At 42.9% G+C, this 24,536-nt stretch overlaps 4 protein-coding genes across 6 annotated transcripts; 1 reads left to right on the plus strand and 3 right to left on the minus strand.

Moving 5' to 3' along the window:
• Window positions 1-53: 53 nt before the first annotated feature.
• Window positions 54-2,670, minus strand: JTB (jumping translocation breakpoint). Of its 2 annotated transcripts, XM_079152644.1 has the most exons (6): window positions 2,535-2,670; window positions 2,167-2,268; window positions 1,972-2,009; window positions 1,529-1,611; window positions 724-803; window positions 54-369 (listed from the first exon to the last, which is right to left on the minus strand). In XM_079152644.1, the coding sequence occupies exons 2-6, from the start codon at window positions 2,247-2,249 to the stop codon at window positions 213-215; spliced, it is 441 nt and encodes a 146-aa protein (XP_079008770.1). In that variant the 5' UTR covers window positions 2,250-2,268; window positions 2,535-2,670; the 3' UTR covers window positions 54-212. The 2 variants fall into 2 exon arrangements, with proteins under 2 accessions (XP_079008770.1, XP_079008771.1); XM_079152645.1 differs by lacking the exon at window positions 2,535-2,670 and having other exon boundaries at window positions 2,167-2,528.
• A 558-nt stretch (window positions 2,671-3,228) lies between these two features.
• Window positions 3,229-4,364, minus strand: LOC306668915 (ras-related protein Rab-9A-like). The gene has a single exon (XM_079152641.1). It carries the CDS (start codon window positions 4,128-4,130, stop codon window positions 3,525-3,527), a length of 606 nt encoding a protein of 201 aa, XP_079008767.1. The 5' UTR covers window positions 4,131-4,364; the 3' UTR covers window positions 3,229-3,524.
• A 2,608-nt stretch (window positions 4,365-6,972) lies between these two features.
• On the minus strand, window positions 6,973-14,465 carry RAB13 (RAB13, member RAS oncogene family). Its single transcript, XM_079152639.1, has 8 exons — window positions 14,199-14,465; window positions 12,741-12,801; window positions 11,706-11,766; window positions 11,395-11,472; window positions 11,195-11,284; window positions 11,010-11,075; window positions 10,852-10,905; window positions 6,973-10,678 (listed from the first exon to the last, which is right to left on the minus strand). The coding sequence occupies exons 1-8, from the start codon at window positions 14,320-14,322 to the stop codon at window positions 10,601-10,603; spliced, it is 612 nt and encodes a 203-aa protein (XP_079008765.1). The 5' UTR covers window positions 14,323-14,465; the 3' UTR covers window positions 6,973-10,600.
• An 8,076-nt stretch (window positions 14,466-22,541) lies between these two features.
• LOC306668963 (small ribosomal subunit protein eS27) lies at window positions 22,542-23,718 on the plus strand. 2 transcript variants are annotated; one of them, XM_079152670.1, is made up of 4 exons: window positions 22,542-22,590; window positions 22,903-23,011; window positions 23,351-23,461; window positions 23,633-23,718. In XM_079152670.1, exons 1-4 carry the CDS (start codon window positions 22,585-22,587, stop codon window positions 23,659-23,661), a joined length of 255 nt encoding a protein of 84 aa, XP_079008796.1. In that variant the 5' UTR covers window positions 22,542-22,584; the 3' UTR covers window positions 23,662-23,718. The 2 variants fall into 2 exon arrangements, with proteins under 2 accessions (XP_079008796.1, XP_079008797.1); XM_079152671.1 differs by lacking the exon at window positions 22,542-22,590 and adding an exon at window positions 22,623-22,822.
• The last annotated feature ends 818 nt before the right edge of the window (window positions 23,719-24,536 follow it).

Here is a 24,536-nt window from a genome sequence, read left to right on the forward strand (position 1 = left end):
TCTGCTCCCATGATTTCTTGCCCCACACCAAATTACTATAGGAAGAAGGAAACTAATTTACTCTTTTTATTGTGCTTATTAATGATGAAGAGAGGAAGATGGGGAAAAGGGGTACCACCACAAGGTTCCAAAGAACCAAAGGTGCAAAATAGTCCATTTCACTTTCTCTGAGATATGGTCTGTAAGACCCAGGGTAAAAGGGTGGAATGTAGCTATATGGACTCGATTTGCTTCCGGACCTTTTCCAGAGCCTTTCTGTCCAGTTGTCGCTGACGAATGATGACAAGGCAAGCGAAGACCAAAGCCACACCCACCACAGCCCCTTCAAATTTCCAGAATAAGTGTTGTTCCATCAGAGCTGAGCGGCAGCTGAGGATAGGAAGTAACAGTTACTCCCAGGAAAGGTCAGACAGCTTTTCCTTCCCATCTCCCTTGTACTTCAGCCCCATCAAGGAGATAACATCCAAAAGGAAAAGAGGAAACCAAAGTCAGCCCTATAAAGTGTTTACAATATCTGGTGATATAAGCAAAGATAGCCTTAACTGATGTTATAGAAGAAAAAATATGGCCAATAATAGGGCTGATGAGTAAAACTAGGACTTGGGTTTAAGTAATTTGGCTCAAAATTCCCTCCTCTTTTTCGTATGGCATGCTACCCCAGACAGGAAGAAGTCATGGGAGGAAAGGAGATAATGAGTCTCCAAGTAAAGAAACAATCCTTACCTTTTGAACTCACTTCTCTTAGAGGAGCTGCATGTGATTTTCTCAACATAACCTGTGGAACCACACTCAGAGGTGGTTTTCTGCCAGGAGAAAAGGACCAAAATATGTGTTAGGAAGAGGCAACAGGAGAAACAGAAAGGTTGCCATTCAAAAGGGCAGATGCCCAAGTGCTATGGCCAGAGCTGTAGGAAAACAGAGAGCTAAGGAAGAGCTCTGATGTGGATGGTGAAGGTGGTGGTTGCATGATTAGGGATGTGAATTGGAAAGAACACTTCAGGATAAGAGTCTAGAAGGGGGGCTGGGGAGATAGCTCAGTCGGTAGAGTGCTTGCCTTGGGTTCTATCCCTAGCACCGCAAAAAAAAAAAAAAAAAAAGAGTCTAGAAGGACATAAGGACAGATTCCAGAGCATGCTACATTAAAAATGAACAGAACCACAAGGTGTGGTTGTGCACACCTGTAATTCCAGCAATTTGGGAGCCCAAAGCAGGAGGATCACAAGTTCCAGCCCAGCCTGGCCAACTCAGACCCTGTCTCAAAATAATAAAAAGGTCTGGGGATAAGGCTAAGTGGTAGAGGGCCCTGGGATCAATCCCCAGTACAGAAAGACAAAAACAAAAACAGAACAGAACCTGGTTATTAGCTGAACACTGCCATTAACTTGGAAAGAAAGGAACATGTTTTCAGGGTAAGACAAATTCATATACTGACACTGCAAGGAGAAAGAAGAAAAGACAATGCAAAGGCGTGCTTGATGAGATTTGGGGACTGGTTAGATGCTGCGGGGGCGTTGGGGGGGATACTCACAGCCTGAAAACTGGAACACGGAGTACACTCCTCTGCTATCACAAACTCTTCTATCAGCCAGCACGGCAAAGTTGAGGTGCTCACTAAAAGTGGAAAGAAATGCCAGACCACACCATTCACAAAACGTTTTCCCCCAAAAGCTCTACGCATTCAAATTCCAGGCACAGGGCTTGCCCTCATTCCGTGTAGTGCCACCTTTTCCATCTATGCTCTTGGTATGTGAGGAAGACATTAAAAACAATAAACTATGGACTGGGGCTGCCAGCTTGGTGGTAGAGCACTTGCCTAGCATGTGCGAGGCACTGGGTTCGATCCTCAGCACCATATAAAAATAAATAAAGCAAAGGCATTCTGTCCATACACAACTACAATCAATCAATCAATAGATAGATAAATAAAAACAATGAACTATGGGGGCGTCGGGTTCCCGGACAATCACTCACCTGACTGCTTCTCCTCCGGTACAGAAGCCTCTGCTTGACTGTAGCAGGTGAAGGAAGGGGCAAAAGTCACAATCCAGAAAACAGGCAACCCCACCTCTGCTGTCCATGCACAAGGTCTTCCCCATACCCGTAGGTGGGTACGATCCCATCCTCCCGCGCTCTGCTTTTCACTCTGCTCAATTCCTGCCTCCTTACCAGAGCTTTAAGGTGAAAGCGCAGAACAACCAGCACAGGTGGAGGCCCTGAGGGAGGCCACGCCTCCCGGTGCCCGCAGGCATGGAGCGGTCAATGTCGCACCTGTGGGAACAGAAGGACCTGCTAGTTTGGCCGCGTGCCTGTCAGAACGCAGTGGCGGGGTTTACTCTGAAACCCTCCGGGAGGTTCCACCTCAGGGAGGTGAGATGACCGGTTTGCCCATCAGGGCAAAAGCTCTATTGGGACGACCCCAAGGTCACTGGGAGAAAAGTCATGCATTTGTTGTCTAACGAAGCGGATTCCTTCGCGGAGACATAGGGTGCGGGAGGGAAGGGCCGGCTGCGGCGCCAGGCCCCAGCACCGCTCACCTCTGCCTCCGCCCCCGGGACCGCCATCCTGCCTGCGGAGGATCCTGAGGCGCTGTCCGCTGGGACTTGTAGTCTTCCGCGGTGATGGGGTTTCACTGCGCTTGCGCAGCAAGACGAGGCCGATTGGCTTGGCGCCCTGTGGCATTGTGGTTCGGTCAGCGTTTGAGAGAACGGAGGAAATGGCGGTGACTGTGTTCGTGTGGTTTCTCGGTTTACCTCTTCCTGGGTTGTCGCCTTTCTCTCATTCTGGGCGAAGTTAGCAGGGAACAGTACATCGACCTGCCAGGACTTTGGATTCTCCTTAGGACCCTGGATTTCACCCTTATTCTCTAACCCTTCCGACACCCTTCACCTACCCACCCTACCAGCCCCCAAAGACCTAGTGGAAAAGCTGGGTTGGCGGCCTAGGGATGGAGGAGAAACTGCCTTTTCTTCTCCCCTCAGAAGCGGGACCAGTACAGAGCCATCGTGAACGTGAAACTTGTTCCTGTTCTGGGCTCACATTCTCTCTCTTTTTTTTTTTTTTGTAAATGCATTAGGTTTTAATCTTTAACATTTAACATTATTGCTTTAGGAAGTCATTTCCCTGAACCAAGAATAGAATGCTAATTACATAAAAATATACAGATATACAAGTAGTTCTCCATTTTCCCAGGGGGGGAGGGAAACAATCCAAGTATAACTTCTAGAATAGTCAGGTTTTTTGTTTTAATTAATTAAAGTTGTGGTCATCTCATTAGCTCTAACTTACATATTTAAATTAAAGAAACATTATTAGACAACCGTTACAATTTATAAATGTAAGGTGCCATTATTGAGTAAATAGATTCCCCCAGAGTGGATGTGTCCCTTCTCCCACCAACTAATGAAGCAGCAATAAACATTAGTTTAAATTCATTAGTAGATGATACACTGCTGCAAACACTAATCCTCTTTTCCACCCTCATGTGCACGTATGAATTAGTTAGAACACACCAATAATCTTATCAATCAACAGCAAGATGAGCTTGGCTTGGGCTTTTGGTGGAGATTGACTGTGTCTGTCTGAATCAAGTGATCTGACCTATCCTCAGTAGCAAGAACTCTTCGAACCGCTTCCTCAAAGGCTGCTGCAACATTGGTGGCATCTTTTGCACTTGTTTCAAAGTAAGGATAGTCGCCGTTGTCCCTGCACCAGGCTTGGGCTTCTTCTGTGGATACCTGCCGCTCACTTATGTCGATCTTGTTGCCTAAAATCACAAAAGGAAAACTTTCGGGCTCTTTTACATCTGCATAATATATGAATTCTTTCTTCCAGTTACTCAAGTTCTGGAAGCTCTGTGAATCATCAACACTAAAAGTGAGCAGGCAACAGTCAGAACCTCTGTAAAATGGTGTCCTCAGGCTTCGGAATCGCTCTTGGCCAGCTGTGTCCCAAATCTGCACGGTAACAAAATGTCCATCCACCTCCAAATCTTTGTTTAAAAATTCCACACCTATTGTATGGAAGAGCTGGGCATCAAACTTGTTAGTTACATATCTGTTCATAAGGGAACTCTTCCCAACTCCACCATCTCCCAGGAGAATTACTTTAAAGAGTGATGATTTTCCTGCCATTGTTAATCTTAGAAGTTTTGACTTTGGAACCCTTAGTAGCTCAGTTCAAGCATCATTACCTCGCGAACACACGGAGGACGCCCGGGGAGCTCGGGGCCGGCTCGCCTGGGTGCAAGGAGGGCAGAGAGAGGGTCGGGGTCTGGGTGGGGAAGAGACGGCAGCAGAGGCACTACCCGACTCCAGCTCCAGCTGCTCGGTCCAGGGCGGAGGGAAGAACACGGCGACCGGCCGGGGCGGGGCCCGGGGAGGCGGGGGCTCTCTTTTTTTTAATTGTCAATGGATCTTTCATTTTATTTATTTATAAATAAGTAAGTATCGAACCCAGGGCCTCACACATGCCAGGCAAGCGCTCTACCACTAAGCCCCGACTTAAGCCCTCGGGCTCACATTCTGCTCTAAATAAGTGAACGGTGTCACCTCCCCTCATGTTAATTGCTAATCTACTTCCCAGCGCTTTTCCTTTGGATAACTTTCTCAAATGTTCTCCACTTTCCCTTACTCCTACATAAAGGAATACTCACTAGCACAGTGAGAAGAGCACAGATTAGGAGCTCCAAGAAGTGCTGAAGACTAGGTTCATAGTTAATAAGCTATGTGACCTTAGGACAATGGCTCCCAGTGTTAAGTGAAATGGAAATGCTAATATGCATTGCCTTTTTTTTTTTTTTTTTTTTTTTTTTTCTGGCTAGATGCTAATGAAATGTATATGAAAACATTCTCTCCAAATAGTGTTGCCTCATTTTTTCCACGCCTCCATTTCTGGGTTAGCTGGGTTGGAACCCAGGGCCTCATTCCTGGTAAGCAAGCTCCCTACCATTGAACTACCTCTATGTCATATCGGTCATAACTTTTTTGAATTCTAATTTTAGCTTTTGATCCTCAGTAATCCTGAGGGGTCAGCATTATCCCTGTTTCATGAATAAGGGCAGAGAGACTTTGTTAGGGGACAGACAGATGCAAATGATGGGAGCATGAAGTTAAGGGAGTAATTCTATCAAATGAGCCCACTGTGCTGACTTCCACATGCTTTTTCAAAAAGCAATTTACCTGCAGGCCTGCCTGGCTTAAGTGGAGAGGCTATGTCACATTCCTCAGCAAACTACCTGTTAACCTGCTGAGGAAATGCAGGCCTGAACCCAAGTTAACCCTGAAGGGGGAAAATTTTGTGAACCTTTTCACACACCAGATCCTGAAACTCAGGGAGATAAGGAAAATTCCTCCTAACCATAAAATCTGTAAGAATTTATAGTTAAGAATCCAATTAGAGGGGCTGGGGAGATAGCTCAGTCGGTAGAGTGCTTGCCTTGTAAGCACAAGGCCTGGGTTCAATCCCCAGCACCCAAAAAAAAAAAAAAAAAGACAAAGAATCCAATTAGAATCAGTCAGAATAGGCCAAAGTGACCTAGAGTTGTCATAGTGGTAGGGACTTGAAAATCTGAGGTATTCCTGCTGTCAGTCAAAAGTTAAGAGGTGGCCTGGGTGGGACTCTGGAAACTTCTCTGGGACCCCCCAATAAAACTGAGTTCAAGAGAGGCACACGGTCTTGCTCCTCTCCCTTGAGAGTGTCCCCTTTCCCTTTTCCTATCCCTTTGATAAACTCATATGTATTACTCTGCAACATGTCTGAAATCTTTCTGACTTGATTGCAAGAATTGGGGTTTGAAGGGGGCCTTTGCACTGCCTCAGTTTCCTGGAAGGCCCCAGCCTTCCTGTAATAACTTGTCCAAGGTCATCAAGCTAGTAAGTGGAAGAGAAGAGGCTTGAGTCCAGAATTTCAGCTGCCAGGCCAAAGATTAAGCCTGCTTTCCATCCCCATAGAGTTAAACCTTCTATAGACTCAAAACTGCAATGACAGGGGAGGGTAGGAAGTACTGGGAAATGAAATGGAACAAATTATATTCCATGAATGTATGATTATGTCAAAATGAACCTCAATATCATGTATAATTATAATATACTAATAAAAACATTTTAAAAAAGGGACTTGACCCACACTCTGGGTTCACAGTTTACTGTCAGGTTATGTATTAGTCACTCTGAATTCTGCCCTAATTCATTTCCTGGTTTCATACATGTGTGACTGCAGCCCCAGACAATGAGATTGTTGTGAGTTTAGTTTTCTTAGATGTGCAATAGATAAAGAAGTACTTGCACTTCATATAAACATGAAGCATGCTGAATTTGCCACCCCTTCTGAATTAAGAACAACTTCCTCATGCTGAGAGTGGAGGCTGAAGGACTGCAAATCCCCACTCAGATGCCAAAGAAGCTGAGAGTTGAGACTTCCCTGCCTTGGCCTGTGTAGCATTGGCTAACTTAATTACATATGTATATTTCCTGCCTTTTGTCTTCACTTTCCAACTTCTCCCCTGCCTCTTCTTTAAAAGCTCTGTTCAATGATAGAGCACTTCCCTGGCATGTGTGTAGGCCATGAGTTCAACTCCCAGTACCAATAAATAAATAATAAAAGCTCTGTTCACCTTTGGAGATTTTGAAGATGGAACTTTTGAAACAATGTGTCTTCTACCTACCAAATTGGCTTTGAATAGAAACATTTTTCCTTCTATTTTGGTATTAAGGATTAAACCCAGGGGTACTTTGCCACTGACTGACATCCTCAGTCCTTTTCATTTTTTATTTTGAGGCAAGATCTTGCTAAGTTGCTGAGGGTCTTGCTAAATTGCTGAGGCTAGCCTGGAGCTTGACATCCTCCTGCCTCAACCTCCAGAGTCTCTGGGATGACAGGCATGAGCCAATGATAGGCAGCATACAGACACAAATAGTGCGGAACATGAGGTTAAGGGGATAATTCTACAAACAGGGCCCACTTGCTGACCTCCGCTTTTTTTTGTAGACAGCCACATGCCTTTATTTTATTTATTTTTATGTGGTGCTAAGGCTCGAACTCCATGCCTCACACGTGCTAGGGAAGTGCTCTAACACTGAACCACAAAACCAGCGATCTCTGCTTTCTTATAAAAAATAATTTACCATGGCTGGGGTTTTAATATACATGTATATATATTAAAAACAATTTACCCACGGCCCTGCCTAACTTAAGTCAATAGGATATGCTGAATACCTCAGCAAACAACCTATTATCTGAAGAAATGCAGGCCCAAAAGTCTTCTTGTGATAAGAACACAAGTTACCCTGAAGGAGAAGGGGCTTTTGTGACCTTTACACAGACCAGATTCCAGAATTCAGGGACATATGATGGAAGGTAGCCCCTTAACCCTAAGATCTAAGAACAAGTTCCAATTAAAACCAGTGTGGGCCAAAGTGACCCAGAGTTACCTTCAATCCTTATCCTGTACAGTGGGGACTTGGAAGTCTGATGCAATCCTGCTGTCAGTCAAAAGTGAGGAGGTAGATCTGGGCAGAACTATCTGGAAACTTCCCTGGAGCCCCATCCATATAGGAGGTGCAGCATCCTTCTCTTCCCTGAGGATTCTCTCTCAAAATGTCCCCTTTTCCTATCCCTTCTCATGCCTGCTACTCTTAATGACATCTGAAAAATTTCCAGTATGATCACAAGAACTGGTAACCAAGGACTGCCAAGGCTCCTTGGCTCTATGGTGGGCCCTTGATTTAACACTATCATGCCGCATGTGTCTCATAAATTCTGTTTATCTTCATATAAGACTTAAAGCTGGCATTCCAAGAACAGAATTTGTGAGATTATGGAAAGGATATTGAATGGAAGTTGGGGTGGCAGTGCTGGTGAGGGCTGAGCTTTAATTTTGAATAACTTATTGGTTCCTTTAAATTATATTTGTATATGTGTGAATAGTTATATGTTACAGAAAATAGGTTATGGGTTTTTCCCCCTGGTTTGGGGGTATGATAGTATTTTTTTGGTCCTTTTTTTGGTACTTTACCCCTGAGTTACATCCCAACCCTCTTTATTTTTTTGTTTTGAGACAGGATCTTGCTAAGTTACTGAGGCTGGGCTTGAATTTGTAATCCTCCTGCCTCAGTCTCCAGAGTTACTGGGATTGCAGGCATGCGCCACTGTGCCTGACAGTTTATGCTTTTTGTTGTAATCTTCTAATATTTGTTACTCCTTGCCATAATCTTACATCTACTTTATCTCATGGAAATTATCTCATGGGAAGTTGTGCTGTGTGATTTTTTTGTAGTACTGGGAATTGAACCCAGGGGTACTTTACCACTGAGCAACATTCCCAGCCTTTATTTATTTATTTATTTATTTATTTTTGAGGCAGGGTCTTGCTAAGTTGTTTAGGGCACAGGCTGGCCTCAAACTTGCTGTCCTCCTGCCTCAGCCTCCTTAATCTCTGGGATTACAGGCATGCACCATGGAGCCTGGGTAAATTCTGTGCTCTTGTAAGATTTAACTTCCAATTAAATTTAGCAAGAAACCAACTTGGGTTTCTGCTCTGAAAGTATATTTTTAAATACCTACTTGGGGTATGATGAAGCTGTCAGTCAGCTTTACTTGAATAACACTTCAAATGGTACATTTATTTTGTTTGAAACAAATCTGACATTTTAATTATCCTAATAAAAGATCAAGTCTGGAGCTGAAAATGTTGTTCAGTGGTAGAGAGCACTTTTGTAGCATTTACAAGGCCTTGGGTTCCATCACCAGCACAGAAATTAATTAATTAATTAATTAAAAAGGAAAGAAATAAAAGAAAAAATATCAAGCCAAGTGTGGTGGGTGTAATCCCAGTGGCTCAGGAGGCTGAGACAGGAGGATTTCAAGTTCAAAGCCAGCCTAAGCAATTTAGCACGCCCTAAGCAACTCAGCAAGACCTTGTCTCAAAATAAAAAAATAAAAAGGGCTGTGCCTCAGTGGTTAAACATCCCTGGGTTCAATCCCCAGTACCAAAAAAATAAAAAAAATAAAAACAAGTCAGTGAGATAATTCTGCAATTTTAAGAATATTGAGCTGGGCATGGTGGTACACTTGTGATTCCTACTTGGGAGGCTGAAACTGGAGGAACACAAGTTCAAGGCCAGTCTGAACAACTTATGTAGACCTTGTCTCAAAATCAAAACTAAAAAGGGTTGAGGATATAGCTCAGGAGCTGTGAGTGCCCTTGGGCTCAATCCCCAGTATCGCCAAAAAAGAGAAACCGGGAGAAAGGGGGCTATGTGTACTTAAAAGGGGCAGTACATCAAACCTGAATTTTTTGTTGTTCTTTTGCATGCTGACAGTTTTGGCATCTTTCTCTCCCTCACCACCCCACCCCCGCCAGGAGTTAGCTGTTTTTATTAAAATTTGCTTATTTCTCTGCTTGTAAGAACCACCCAAGGGCCAGTTGTGGTGGCACATGCCTATAATCCCAGAGAATCCTGTAATCCCAGCAACTCCAGAGGCTGAGGTCAGAAGATTCCAAGTTCAAAGTCAGCCTCAGCAAGTTAGTGAGGCCCTGTCTCAAAATAATAAATAAAAAGGGCTGGGAATGTGGCTCAGTGGTTAAGTGCCCTAGGTTGAATCCCTGGAACCAAAAAAAAAAACCCAAGACCATACCCAAGGGCTATGTTAACTGATAAATGGTGCGTGACACATAGACACTCAATAAATATTTATGGATAAATAAACCTCTCTTGTGTCTCATATTCCTCCCCTATAAAAGCAACTAATAATGACTACCAAATACCTAAACAGATTTCTGGCAAAATCAAAGAAGCATGGAGGATGGCACTTGCTTAGCATGCTCCAAGGTTGAGTTTGGGCCCTGAAAATAATGGGAGCAGTGGGAATCAAAGAAGCTTGTACAAATCACTGGTAAGCCATACTAGGTCCTGTTGTTACCCTGAGGCTATGGTTCTTCAAGACCTCTCTCAGAATTTCTTGTGCTAAGGACAAGGCTCAGATCATAGTGATCCTTGGTCCTCAAGACCCGACAGTGAAAGAAAGGTTCTTCAGTCCTTCAGGTTACTCTGCCTCCTACTCCTTGCTGTAACCAGCCAGACTCAGGCAGACCAACCACTTTGGAGAGATAAGAATTGGGTTTGAGTGGAAAGCAATTCTGACAACATTGTAAGTTACCCAAACAGGGCGACATTTGTGCAAATGATGGCCTTTAATACTGAGGAAGACCATGCAGAGTGCCAAACCTTCAGAGTGGTGCTGAGCCAGCCTCTCACAGGACTTGAAAACCTGATCCAGTATCAAAATAAATCAATATAATTACATATATTCATGACCTAAAAACCCAGAGAAAGTTCCAGGCATGAGGCTCTCTATCCCATTGTTCCTCCTCCCTCTCATCCTACCCCATCACCTTCTTTCACTTTCTTTATTCCCTCTCACACTGCTCCCTGCCCCTACTTTCCTTCTTTTCTTTGTTTCCTTTCTCCATCTTCTCTTCATTCTTCTTACCACCAACCCATCTATTTCAGGTACCACTGCTATTTCTCCATGTGCAGTCCCTCAGCCCTGACTCTCTCAGGTTCCACCTCCAGGCTTAGGGTGGGGAGGGAGAAAAGGGTTCTCAGCCCAGGGAGCACTTGCTGGTGTTCTTCTTGTCACAGGTTTTCAGGTCAGTGCTGGGGGGCTTGTGATTGTTTCCCTAGAGGGAGAGGGACACAGAGGTCAGGATGTGAAGGGTTGGCTGGCATATGAATCTGTAAAGGCAAGTTTTCTTTTTCCCTTCATGGAAAATCTTAGCATTGCTTCCCTCCACAGTTTTTGTCCCCAGCACCCACACAGTAAATGAGACCCAGCCGAACAGAACCAACTCACCAATCTCCGGCCTCCTGACTTGAGTAAGATGTCCCGAGCCAGGGAACTGAAAGCCTAAAGGGGAGATTGGTTAGAACAGACTGCAGGGGAGGATATTTCTATCTTTCAGTATTCTATCTCTTGGTGGTGGTTGGGGGGAAGGAGGAGGCAGGTCTCACCTCATCCACATTCATACTGGATTTGGCACTTGTCTCAAAAAATCGGATTCCGTGCTCTCGAGCCAACTGTAGGGGTGAAATGAGAAGGAGAGAGCTGGAGAAGGCAGCAGCCAAAGTCTTCTGCAACCCGATCTCATGATGTATTCGCAGTGCAGTTGTAGAACATTGCCCAGCTTGGCCCTCACCTTATCGGCCTGCTCCTTCTGCACTTTTCTCTTGGCTTCCATATCACACTTATTCCCCAGCAAGAGACGCTCTACTCCAGCTGAGGCGTTCTGGGGGCAGAAGTGTAAGACAAATAAAATTTGGGTCCTGCCTATCATCACAGACCCCTTCATCCTCCCTGATCTACCCAGTTCCCCCACCTCTTTTGGAGGGTTCTTACTTCTTTGATGCTTTTCATCCAGTTCTGAATATTTTCAAAGGATTTCTCATCTGTGATGTCGTACACTAGGATAATACCCTGCAGGATGACAAAATTCACCTTGGACCATATTCCCACTTAGCCTTCTCACTGCCCTCTAAATGACCCCGCAAGTTGCATCCATATGTCTAAACACCATGTCATGTGAGGCTTTTTGCAGCCCACACTGGGTGTCCCACTTCTCCCTGCCCCAATCCCTGGCCCTCTGTACTCATAAACCTATATTCTATTGTCTCATGCCCTTAGCCCTTATCCAGAACCACATGTCATACCATGGCCCCACGGTAATAGGCGGTAGTTATAGTCTTGAATCGCTCTTGGCCAGCTGTGTCCCTAAAGGAGAAAATTTCATGGGTGAGATAGAAGGAGTCTCTAAGGGGAGACTCCTCCCCACCAAATAATTTAATTTTTACAACATGGTGGGGCTGAAAAAAATAGACCAACTGGGTACAGTGGCACATGCCTATAATCCCAGTGACTCAGGAGGCTGAGGCAGGAGGCTCCGATCACAAGCTCAAGGCCAGTCTCAGCAACTTAGCGAGATCCTCCTCCTGTCTATGGGTCTCTGCCTCTCTGTTACTCACCTTCTGCTTGACCTTCTTTAGTTATCCAGCCTCTCCAAATCGGTTTCCTCATTTGCAAATGGGGACAATAAAACATGTCTCACAAAGAGTGAGGATTAGAGAAAAATGATACATACACATAAAATGATACTTAGTGCTTGGCATAGAGGCGGCATTCAATGAGTAAACAAAAGATCTTGTTTCTTGGGCCCCTACCATCCATCCATTTAACAACAGTCCAACTATCTTTTTTTTTTTTTTGAGCAGGGTACTGAACCCAGGGCTTCTTGCATGTGGAGCAAGAACTTTACCACAGAGTTACATCCTAGCCCTTGATCTGTTATTTCAATTAAAAAATAAATAGCTAGGCAGAAAGATCACAAGTTTGAGGCTAGGCTCACTCAGCAACTTAATGAGACCCTGTCTCGAATTAAAAAATAAAAAGGGCTAGGGATGTAGCTCAGTAGTATCAGTGGTAAAGCACTTCTATACTGAAGGAAAAAAAAAAAAAAAAAAAAAAAAAAAAAAGCCAGCAGAAAATGCTCCCAACCTGGGGGAAGCGAAAGTTACAGGCTGAAAATGGTTGGTACAGCAGGAAGAGAGATGGAAGGACGGTTGAATAAGCAGATAAATAAATTAGGAGAAATGATGGAAGAAAAAACCTTTCTATGGAGCAAACAGAAGGAAAGGGTTGTAGGAGACAAATGGAGAAGTCTAGTTAGGTGTCCTAGGGAATTCACTCACCAGACTTGCAGTTTGATCTTCTTCCCCTCTATTTCCACAGTGCGGATCTTGAAATCAATTCCTATGGGCAGAAGATGTGCACTAAAATGGAGATGTGTAAGTGTGTGCATATGAAGGTATGTATGTGGTGAGAGAGACAGGAATGGAGCAGAGATAATTCTGCAGGGCAGGCTCTTGGGCAACCTTGTTGGAAGTACAGAACTAGAAGAATTTTCCCAAAGCTATATTTGTATAGTAAGTATACTGTTTTTACTTAGATATTATGGGGTAGAAGGTGTTGAAAATTCTGCAGAGGGCTTTAGGTTGTCCCAGCTAACAACACTCACTTTAGTCTTTAGTCTCTGTTTCATCCCAAATACTACTTTCACATTCCTCTTTCCATTTCCTTAGGCCCTTCTTTTTTTTTTTTTTTTTTTTTTTGGTACTGGTGATTGAACAGGGATGCTTAACCACCAGGCCACATCCCCAGCCTTTCTTATATTTTATTTAGAGACAGGGCCTCAATAAGTCACTGAGGCTGGCTTTGAACTCATGATCCTCCTGCCTCAGCCTCCTGAGTTCCTGGGATTTCATTAGACCCTCTACAATCAGTATTCCACCACCTTCCTGTCTCTATAGGGTAAAGAGTAAGGGAAAAGGTAGTTGATCTTAATCCATTCCATTTAACTGGTGGGCCAGGCTTGGAACTAAGACAGTCTGAGACTTACACAGGATTCCTTCTGAGACTGAGAGAGAACAGAGGGGCATTTTTCCTTCCCCTTTGTAACCAGGATTGTCTTGAGACTCTGTCTTATTTCCCAGGCCAGAGGACATGAAGAAAAATGAAGGGAGGAAAGGGGACAATATTTTTCTTAGCGGAAACTTGGGCACCTCCCCCTAGGTTGCTGGGGGCCCCAGGGAGAAGATGAGTCAACAGGCTGACTAAAAGACCCCAAAAGTCCCCTCATTCCCACCTTCCTCACTAGGCAATTCCATATTCATAATCGCAGTCCTTGAGCACACTCAGCCACCCTTAGACTGGCAAACAGAGGGTAAGGTGGGGATGCAAGGGGAGAGCCTGTAAGTTCAGTGGGACAGAAAGGCTAGCACAATTGGGAGACAGATGTTAGGGGATAGACAGATAAGGATGGCGGAGAGTGAATCAAGAAGAGTTCTATATGGATAGAGTCTGGGGAAGAAGAGCTGGAGGGAAAAGAGAAGGGCTTATGTGAATTTGGGGAGACTAGAAAGACAGTAAATGAGAGGTTGGCCTGAAGAGTTAGCTGGAGGCCTCAGAGAGGTTAGAGGTTTGAGTATCTCCAGATATGTATGGGGGATGGGTGTGAGACAGGGGTGGAGGGACTGGAGTTTAGGAGACTTGCCCTAAGGGGACTGCAAAGTAGGGTCACTAGCAATCTAGGCGCCTGAGAATGAGGGCTCAGGGGCGTCAGGGGTCTGGGATACGGCCAGTGGGCTCACCGATGGTGGAGATGTAAGTGCTGTTGAAGTTGTCTTCTGCAAAGCGAATGATCAGACAAGTCTTGCCCACCCCCGAGTCCCCGATCAGCAACAACTTGAAGAGATGGTCGTAGGCTTTGGCCATGGCGGACACTGGGGGCGCCGGGGGAGGGATGGGGAAGCTCCCGGCACTGGTAGGCGGGATCGTAGGGCTGGCCGACCTACCGTCCCTGAGTCCAGGCCAGGAAGTTTTCCTCCCTCTCCACCCAAGCTCCGGGAAAGTGGAGAGGCGGCACTTCTCCCGGCTCCACCTCCCGCCCGCCCACCGTTTTCGGCCGGCGGACGAGGCAGGTCCAGCCCCCGGTCCTGTGGTCTTTTACTTCCCAGCCTAGGCGCGCCTGTCTCCGTCGCTAGTCCCCACAGCTTTTGCTAACTATCGTTCCTCTCTTTCGATCTCACGCTTTTATTGGGAGGCTGGAATGAAGGGGGAGTAAAGGTTTAACCAAGACAACCAAGGGAAGAGGAATTTTAGATTAGGGGAAGGGGACAGTTTTGTCAATAAGGATGGAGGTGGGGATGGCACTGGAAATTGACGAAATTGAGACTGACTTTTTTGGAGGTACTTTTCAAAGAAGGTGGAAGCCTTCTGGGAGGCTGAACTGAATTAGGCAGTCCTGAAATTCTAGAGTTAGTGATCCCGACCCCTTCGTTCAGTGAATCCTAACTGCCTTTGAAAGAAGCGGCTTGACCAGTGGGGGTTATTGTTGAGTCAGTCTGCCCCCTGCTGGAACACAGTGAAAATTAAGATTATGATATAGAAGGAGCTCTACTACATATACCCCACAGGAACACACTCAACCTGCAAAGGCTCATTTGGACTTCACTTGGAACAACTATCTTCCTTCAGGGACCCTGTGTGTAATTTATCTAACCAGATAGCTCAGGAATACAGAGATTGGAACTAAAAACATCTTATTTTATTTGTTTGTTTGTTTATTTGATACTAGAGAATGAACCTAGAGGGACTTTTTACCTCTGAGCTACATCAGGCCTTTTTTATTTTGGGGCAGTGTTCCCTAAATTGCTAAGACTGGCCTCCAACTTGAGATTCTCCTGCCTCAGCCTCTCAGCCTCTAACTTCTGGGATTAGAGGCATGTGCTACCACACCAAGCTAAAATGCCATTTTTCCTGAGGATCTTTTAATAAGACCATGCTATGGGGCAGTCCTCCTGGCACCTGGCCGAATGGACTGTGAATGTGTAGCCATGGACACCAGGAAGCTGGAGTACAGAGAGCATTGATATAAAGAAACAAGTGTATCTTTTCCTTTGGAAATAATTTTTTTTTTTTTTCAAAATAGTCTTCTTTTCTAACAGTAGATCATTAGAATTGTCCTTGCATAAAGATGTATATTGGAGCCTTGGAGTCAGGCATGATGGTACACACTTTAATCTCAGTTACTCAGGAGGCTGAAGCAGGAAGACCAAAGTTCAAGGCCAGCATATGCAATTTAGAGACCCTGTCTCAGAATTTAAAAAAAAAAAAAAAGCGAAGAAAGAAAAAGGGCTGGGGATGTAGCTCTCAGTAAAGCTTCTCTGAGTTTAATCACCAGTACTGACAAAAAAAAAAAAAAAAAGTGCACTGGTTGTGAGAATTGCGAGAAGGTACCTTTTGTCATTTCACTTATCTTTGTCATCTTCTGTATCTGTGTTTCTGTGTTTGTCCCTTCTCAAACTCAACTATTTCTTTTTTTTTTTTTTTTTTTTCATTTTCTTACCTCTCATTGTCTCTTTTTCTTTTTCTTCTTTTTTTTTTTTTTTTTTTTTGGTACTGGGAATTGAACCCAGGGGTATTTTACCACAAAACTACATCCCCAAAACTTCTAATTATTTTTAATTTTAAGACCCTGGTCTCACTAAGATGCCGAGAGTATTACTAAATTGAGGCTGAGCTGGGCATAGTGGTGCATGTCTATAATCCCAGCAGTTCAGGAGGCTGAGACAGAAGGATCACAAGTTCAAGGTCAGTCTTAGCAATTTAGCAAGGCCCTAAGCAATTTAGAGAGACTCTGTCTCAAAATAAAAAAAGGGCTGGAGATGAGCCTCAGTAGTTAAGTGCCCCTGGGTTCAATCCCTGATTCCAAAAACTAAAAAATAAAAAAAATATATATTTTTAACTTATTTTTATTGTAAACAAATGGGATACATATTGGTTCTGTTTCTACATGGAGTAACAGCATACCATTTGCATATTCATACATTTACATAGAGTAAGATGTTTGAGTCATTCCATTTTTTTTCCTTCCCCCCCACCCCTTCCACCTCTCTTTTCCCTCTATACAGTCCCTCTTTCCTCCATTCTTGCCCCCCTCCCACCCCCCATTACGTGTCATCATCCGCTTATCAGTGAGATCATTCCTCTTTTGGATTTTTGAGATTGGCTTATCTCACTTAACATGATATTCTCCAATTTCATCCATTTGCCTGCAAATGCCATAATTTTATTATTCTTATAGCTGAGTAATATTCCATTGTATATATATACCACAGTTTCTTTATTCATTCATCAATCGAAGGGCATCTAGATTGGTTCCATAGTCTGGCTATTGTGAATTGAGCAGCTATGAACATTGATGTGGCTGTATCTCTGTAGTATGCTGATTTTAAGTCCTTTGGGTATAGGCTGAGGAGTGGGATAGCTGGGTCAAATGGTAGGTACATTCCAAGTTTTCTAAGGAATCTCCACACTGCTTCCCAGAGCGGATGCCCTAATTTGCAGCCCCACTAGCAATGTATGAGTGTACCTTTTTCCCCACATCCTCTCCAACACCTATTGTTGCTTGTATTCTTGATAATCACCATTCTAATTGGGGTGAGATGGAATCAGTGTAGTTTTGATTTGCATTTCTCTTATTACTAAAGATGGTGAACATTTTTTCATATGTTTGTTGATTGCTTGTAGATCTTCTTCTGTGAAGTGTCTGTTCATGTCCTTAGCCCATTTGTTGATTGGGTTATTTGTATTCTTGGAGTAGAGTTTTTCGAGTTCTTTATATATTCTGGAAATTAGTGCTCTATCTGAAGTATGTGTGGCAAAGATATTCTCCCACTCTGTAGGCTCTCTCTTCACATTGCTGATAGTTTCCTTTGCTGAGAGAAAGCTTTTTAATTTGAATCTATCCCAGTTATTGATTCTTGCTTTTATTTCTTGTGCTATGGGAGTCCTGTTAAGGAAGTCTGATCCTAAGCCAACAAGTTGAAGATTTGGACCTACTTTTTCTTCTATAAGATGCAGGGTCTCTGGTCTGATTTCAAGGTCCTTGATCCATTGTGAGTTGATTTTTGTGCAGGGTGAGAGATAGGAGTTCAGTTTCATTCTGTTGCATATGGATTTCCAGTTTTCCCAGCACCATTTGTTGAAGAGGCTATCTTTTCTCCATTGCATATTTTTGGCACCTTTGTCTAGTATGAGAAAATTGTATTTATTTGGGTTTGTGTCCGTGTCCTCTATTCTGTACCATTGATCTGTCTATTTTGGTGCCAATACCATGCTGTTTTTGTTACTATTGCTTTGTAGTATAGTTGAAGTTCTGGTATTGTGATACCCCCTGTTTCATTCTTCCTGCTAAGGATTGCTTTAGCTATTCTGGGTTTCTTATTCTTCCAGATGAATTTCATGATTGCTTGCTCTATTTCTGTGAGGTACGTCATTGGAATTTTAATTGGAATTGCATTGAATTTGTATAGCACTTTTGGTAGTATGGCCATTTTGACAATATTAATTCTGCCTATCCAAGAACATGGGAGATCTTTCCATTTTCTAAGGTCTTCCTTAATTTCTTTCTTCAATGTTTTGTAGTTTTCATTGTAGAGATCTTTTACCTCTTTGGTTAGATTGATTCCCAAGTATTTTATTTTTTTTGAGGCTATTGCAAATGGAGTTGTTTTCCTCATTTCCCTTCCAGCTGTTTCGTCACTTGCATATAAAAATGCGTTAGATTTATGTGTGTTGTTTTTATAGCCTGGTATTTTGCTGAATTCATTGATGAGGTCTAGAAGTTTTCTGGAGGAGGTTTTTGGATCCTCTAAATATAGAATCATGTCATCCACAAATAGTGACAGCTTAAGTTCCTCTTTTCCTATTCGTATCCTTTAATTTCTAAAGTCTGCCTGGTTGCTCTGGCTAGAGTTTCAAGGACAATCTTGAATAGAAGTGGTGAAAGAGGACATCCCTGTCTTGTTCCCATTTTTAAAGGAAATGGTTTCAGTTTTTCTCCATTAAGAATGATGTTGGCCATGGGCTTAGCATAAATAGCCTTTACAATGTTCAGGTATGTTCCTACTATCCCTTAAAAATATATTGTTGAAGCTGGCCTCAAACTTGTGATCCTCTTGTCTCAGGCCTTGAATCTGTGATCCTCCTGCCTTAGCCTCCCAAATTGCTGGGATAATAGGGCATGCACCACTGTGCTCAGTTCTCATTGTTATCTTTAAGCTGCATCACAAACCTTTAATTTTTCTTCACTGACCAAACCATCTCATCTGTCCATTAAATTACTCTTCAATTTTTCATGGATGGTTCCAATGTAAATCCATCAGTTCTTTTTATTTTCTTCTTATTTTGCATGGATCTGAACTTTCAATCTCCAGCAATGTATTATTCTTGCTCACCTCTCCAATACTTAAGCTGGTGTACAGCTGCTTTCACTGGAATCTCATCTCATAGTACTCTCCCCAAGCTCTCAGTCTCAGCCACAATGCCTTCTACCCACTGAGCTATACTAGGTTCATTCTGGCATTGGGTTTGTGTTTTTCCTTCAGTATACAATGCTCTTCCCTCCAGCTCTTTGCATACTTGATTCCTTTTTTCCTTTTTTCTTTTTTTTTTTTTTTTGTGGTGGGCGTCACTGGGGACTGAACCCAATGGTACTTTACCACTGAGCCACATCCCCAGTTCTCTTTTTTAAATTTTTGTTTATTTAGATTTTAAACATTTGAGATAAAACTCATATAAAAATCATTTAACCATTTTAAGTAGTCACTCCCCAGTCTTCCTTCCCCTCAACTTCCATTTTAAAAATTTATTTTTCCCATCCTCCCCACCCCACCTCTTCCCTCACTCCCCTCCCCAGTTCTTTTTTATTTTTTATTCTTATCCTTATCATCTTACTAAGATGATAAGGGTCTCACTAAGCCTGGCCTTCAATTTGTGATCCTCCTGCCTCAGCCTCTCAAGTCACTGGGAATACAAATGTGCACCACTATGCCCAACTTTTTTTCCCCCCTCCCTTTGGGGACTGGTTACTGGGGAATTAACTCAGGAGTGCTTTACTATTGAGCTACATCTCCAGTCCTTTTAATTTTTTATTTTGAAACAGGATCTTGTTTGCAATTCTCCTGCCCCAGTTTCCTTATTCGCTGGGATTACAAGCATGTGCCACCATGCCCAGAGAATTCTTTTCTTAGATTTCAATCTAAATATCACTTTCTCAGGGCTGGGGTTGTAGCTCCGTGGTAGAGCACTTGCCTAGCATGTGTAAGGCACTGGGTTCGACTCTCAGCACCACATACAAAGAAGTAAATAAAGGTCCATCAACAACTAAATATCACTTTCTTAGAAGTTGTTCTGGTCCAACAATTGTGCACTGGAACCAGTTCTTATCAATGCATAAGCCTAGGTTTTGCACATACATCTTACCAACTCCAAGTTTTATGATGCTATTTTGGTAGTTTGAAATAGGCTGTGGTAAGAGTATTTACATTATTGAGATTAATAAAGACTATGATCACAGAACTTTGTTTCTGAGAGTTGGTTGTTAAACCTTTACCAGCCAGGTGCAGAGGCACACTCCTGGAATCCCAGTTTGGAAGGCTGAGGCAGGAGGATTAGTAATTCAAAGCCAGTCTCAGCAATTTAGCAAGGCATTTAGCAACTCAAGACCCTGTCTCTAATAAAAATGTAAAAAAAAGGGCTGGGAAGATGATTCAGTGGTTAAGCACCCCTGGGTTCAATCCCCAGTACCAAAAAACAAAACAAAACTTTTTAAAAAATATTCTTTTTAGTTGTTGATGAACCTTTATGTTTACTTATTTATATGCAGTGCTGAGATTGAACCCAGTTCTTCACACATGCTAGGCAAGTACTATACCACTAAGCCACAACCCCAGCCCCCAAACAAAATTTTTACCAGCACACCCTTGACTGGTATTCACATACGTTGCCTCATCCCTTTCCTTTGGTATTAACCAGATTAATCAGGCCTCCAGGTGCCATTTGGGTTATTCCTCTTTTCTTTATTTATATATTACATATAATATATATGTTATTTTATATATATATATATATATATATATATATATCTTTTTAAATTTTTTTTGTAGTACCAGGTATTGAACCCAGGGAAACAATCACTGAGCCATATCCCCAGCCCCTTTTTAAATTTTATTTAGAGACAGGGTCTCTCTAAATTGCTTAGGGCGTCGCTAAATTGCTGAGGCTGTCTTTGAACTTGTGATCCTCCTACCTCAGCGTCCCAAGCCAGTGGGATTATAGGCATGCACCACAGAGCCCAGGTCCTCATTATTTTTAATTTTAGTTTTATTTTTTGTTTGTGTGGTACTGGGGATTGAACCCAGGGTGTTCCACCACTGAGTTATATCCCCAGCAAGCTCCTGTTTTATTTTGAAACAGGATTTTGCTAAATTACTGAAATTGGCCTTGAATTTGTGATCCTCCTGTCTCAGCCAACAGAATCACTGGGATTATAGGCGTGTGCCACCATGCCAAGCTTCATTCCTCCTTTATGACAAATGGATATTCTAAAGCTTTGGTTATTATCTTAGAGGATGATGTTTTAATCTTCATCTTTCCTTCTCATTCTCTGGAAAGGATGTCAATGCTGCAAGATTAGAAGTCAGGTAAAGACAGTGCTGGTGAAAATATAGGTAAAGGGATGTGGTCATGTGAGATGAAAGAATATGTTGGAAGATAGTTTAGTAGTCCCTCAATGTACATACCACTGATCCAACAGTTCAATTGGTAGGGATTTTCCTACAAATACAGCCTCACAGGTACAGAAGAATATATTTATATCTGTACCTATTTTCAGATTATCATTATTACAACTTTATATGTTATATATGGAAAATGTATACATATGTATACATGTGTCTATATGAATTTATTTCTACAGGTTGAGCATCCCTAATTTGAAAATGAAACCTAAAATGTTCCAAAATCTGAAACTTTTTTAAAAAAATATGTTTTAGATGTAAATGGACACAATACCTTTGTTTTATTTATTTATGTGGGGGGTGAGGATGGAACCTCACATGTGCTAGGTAAGGGCTCTACCACTGAGCTACAACTCAAGCCCCCAAATCTGAAACTTTTGAAGCGATGACATTATACACCAGTGAAAAATTCCACACTTGTTCTCTCATAGTTCACAGTTAAACCACTAGTGCTCTAGAACTATTATATAAAGTTATCCCTGGGCACAGTGATGCACACCTGTAATACCAGCGACCCGGGAAGCCCAGGTAAGAGGATCACAAGTTTGAGGCCATCCTGGGGAACTTAAGGAGACCCCTGGAAATAAAAAAAAGGGCTGGGGGTGTAGCTCAGTGGTAAAGCACCTTTGGATTCAATCCCCAATATGTATAAAAAAATGTATCGTATAAGTGTTTTATTTTCTTGTTTTTCAGAGGGATTTGAAAAAGAAAAAAATGAATTTTAACAATGGAGGCTGAGGGACTGGGGATGTAGCTCAGCACTGGAGGGCTTGGGTTACATACCAGGACAAAAAATACTAAATGAAATCAACCAATCAATCAATCCACCCCCACCTCAAAAAAAAACAAAACAAACAAACAAAAAAAACCCACCCACACGATGGTAAACCCTAAGGTTAGTTAGGATTGGGAGAAATATGAGGAGCGCTTTCTATTTTGCATGTATTTACATCCAGAATCCTTAAATACGGGTAAATTGAACTAACTGAAAAAATAGTACAGAACACGGATAACTGAAAAATAAACCCCAGGTATGGTTCGATATGGTTCGGAATTATTGGAGTTTTCCGCAGAGGTTCCTACTTATCAAGTCCCAGCTGTCAAAGCGCACCGGGAAATTTTAAAAGTGTTCATTTATTCCTTGACGGTTCACTAAACGCTAAATTCAAAAATAGCTCTCTCAACATGGTGACACGTTCAAGACAAGTCTATCAGTTAAAGACCTTCTGAAAATGGCAGTTCCATGCTCGCCCCACTGCAGACTAACCCAGAGCAGGACCTTCCCAACATGGCGACACAAGACCCAAGCGTCACTTCCTGCAGAATGCCGGATATAAGGAGCAGGATTTCCGCTTTCGCTCCTTTCCGGCGGTGACGACCTCCCCACGAGAACATGCCTGTGAGTTCCTTGGTCCAGGTTTCGGCGGAGATCTCGCTGTTCTGTCCGCACGCTCCCCTCACGCTGATTTCGGATCGTAGAGGGTGCTCATTAACCCTCTGCACTTCTTAGGACCTTAACTCCAGGGACCGCAGCGGCCCACGGGCCACCCGCATAGACGGGAGCGGAGAGGAGATAAGATGGCGGCCCAGCTACGCAGACACCAGGGGCGGCGAGGGGCGAGTTCTCCCCGGTGTGTGACAGTGGGGGCTGTTTTCGATCATTCGCTTTTCGTCGTTGGTTTCTAAATCTCTGCGTTTCTTCCCTTCTTAGCTCGCAAAAGATCTCCTTCATCCCTCTCCAGAAGAGGAGAAAAGGAAACACAAGAAGAAGCGCCTGGTGCAGAGCCCCAATTCCTATTTCATGGATGTGAAATGCCCAGGTGAGGAGATGGTTTGCTATAGCAGTGAAAGCAATGGACCCCACCATTAGGGGAAAGTAATAGTGCGAGTTGTACCACGTCCTTGAAGCAACTTAGTATTCTCAGTTTCTAAATCTATTAAAAGGAGATAATGTTTTCTAAAATTATAATATATGGTAAGAATTTTGGTTTTAGGAGGAGTAATTGAAATTCAGTGCTGTCAAAATTCCATCTAAAGATTTTTTTTTTTTTTGCCTTAGAAAACACTAATGGGATGTTAAGTTGGGGTTAAGTGACAAATATATGGGAGTAATACTGGACAAAACGTTAACTCTTTGCCTGATTTCCATCCCCTCCCAGGATGCTATAAAATCACAACAGTTTTCAGTCATGCACAAACAGTAGTTTTGTGTGTTGGCTGTTCAACTGTCCTCTGCCAGCCTACGGGAGGAAAAGCAAGACTTACAGAAGGTAAATGGCTTAATGTGGTTTTTGGCTTTGAATCTTACTGGGAATGGGATCTGTATAAATGAGTTGAGGGGAAAATGTAGCATTCTAAGAGTGGCTCACCAGGCACCTCAGGGTGGGGTAGTGGACAGGGTAGGTAGACTGTTAGGTAATATTCAAATCATTTTCTTTCAGGATGTTCCTTCAGGAGGAAGCAGCACTAAAAGCAGCCTGAATCAAGATGAGTGGGAAAACATCCCAATAAACACATTTTGGATATATCCTGTTTATTGTCTTGTTTAACTGCTAGGAAGTTCCTGCCTCAAGTGTTCAGGGGCATCCAGAAGAGTCATTTGGGGCAAGTAAGTGGCCAAGTACTAAAATAAAGTCCATTTTGGAACATTTTATCCACCTAGGCTCATTGGGTAAATCTTCAGAGCTTGATTTGAGCACTGGAATATTAGATAAATGGGAGTGTTTCTTTTGTTCCCTTAGTATTAAGAACTGATGGTTAACCTATACAACACAATCAACAAACAACTTTAATAAAAATATAGCTTAACATTTTTTATTTACGATTGTCAGAAATCTTGTTTTTGGAGGCTTGGTGTAGAGGTTGCTGGTAGGTTCCTTGTCTAGGGCTAAAAATCTCATTCCCCCAGTTAAAGGGGATTTGCGCAAGGATAGGTTAGTGCCTTATGCTCCATAACCAATGCTGTAGTCGACTCTGAGTCAGTGGGGGTCGGGGGCTCAAGAAAGGAGGAGAACTTGTGGAGGTATAAGAACCTAGAAGTAAAGGGGGAAGGGAGATGACAAAGGTTTGAGTAAATCAAGCATGTATATCTGGGCTTTTCAAAGATGAGGACAGTGTTTCTTTACCTGGCTGTGTTGTTCCTATAGTCGGCACATAAACAACAGGAACAGTCTGTATCTTGTTTAGGAAGGCACTGTATGCTAGAAAAAGGAAAAGGGAGATGTCATAAAAGCTTACATGCTTTTAACTGGAAGAAGGTCTTAAAAAGTAAAAGTCTACTCTTACCATGAGATGTAAGTATTGGTGTAAAAAGAAATGCTTAAGCCTGCCCTCTGTCTGTGGATT

This window comes from Sciurus vulgaris (assembly GCF_902686455.1).
Source record: "Sciurus vulgaris genome assembly, chromosome: 1".
NCBI classification, from domain to species: Eukaryota; Metazoa; Chordata; class Mammalia; order Rodentia; family Sciuridae; genus Sciurus; species Sciurus vulgaris.

Bases quoted from the DNA above. Each gene is read 5' to 3' on its own strand.
- JTB (XM_079152644.1), bottom strand. From the start codon at position 2,249: ATGCCTGCGGGCACCGGGAGGCGTGGCCTCCCTCAGGGCCTCCACCTG. The intron at 804-1,528 runs GTGAGTATCCCC...TTCTCCTGGCAG, and splicing joins CGTGTTCCAGTTTTCAGGCT to AAAACCACCTCTGAGTGTGG. The intron at 370-723 runs GTAAGGATTGTT...TCCTATCCTCAG, and splicing joins AAGAGAAGTGAGTTCAAAAG to CTGCCGCTCAGCTCTGATGG.
- LOC306668915 (XM_079152641.1), bottom strand. From the start codon at position 4,130: ATGGCAGGAAAATCATCACTCTTTAAAGTAATTCTCCTGGGAGATGGT.
- RAB13 (XM_079152639.1), bottom strand. From the start codon at position 14,322: ATGGCCAAAGCCTACGACCATCTCTTCAAGTTGTTGCTGATCGGGGAC. The intron at 11,473-11,705 runs GTATGACATGTG...GTCATCCTGCAG, and splicing joins CCTATTACCGTGGGGCCATG to GGTATTATCCTAGTGTACGA. The intron at 10,906-11,009 runs GTGAGACCTGCC...TCTCCCCTTTAG, and splicing joins CCAGTATGAATGTGGATGAG to GCTTTCAGTTCCCTGGCTCG.
- LOC306668963 (XM_079152670.1), top strand. The intron at 23,012-23,350 runs GTGAGGAGATGG...ATCCCCTCCCAG, and splicing joins CATGGATGTGAAATGCCCAG to GATGCTATAAAATCACAACA. The intron at 23,462-23,632 runs GTAAATGGCTTA...ATTTTCTTTCAG, and splicing joins AAAAGCAAGACTTACAGAAG to GATGTTCCTTCAGGAGGAAG.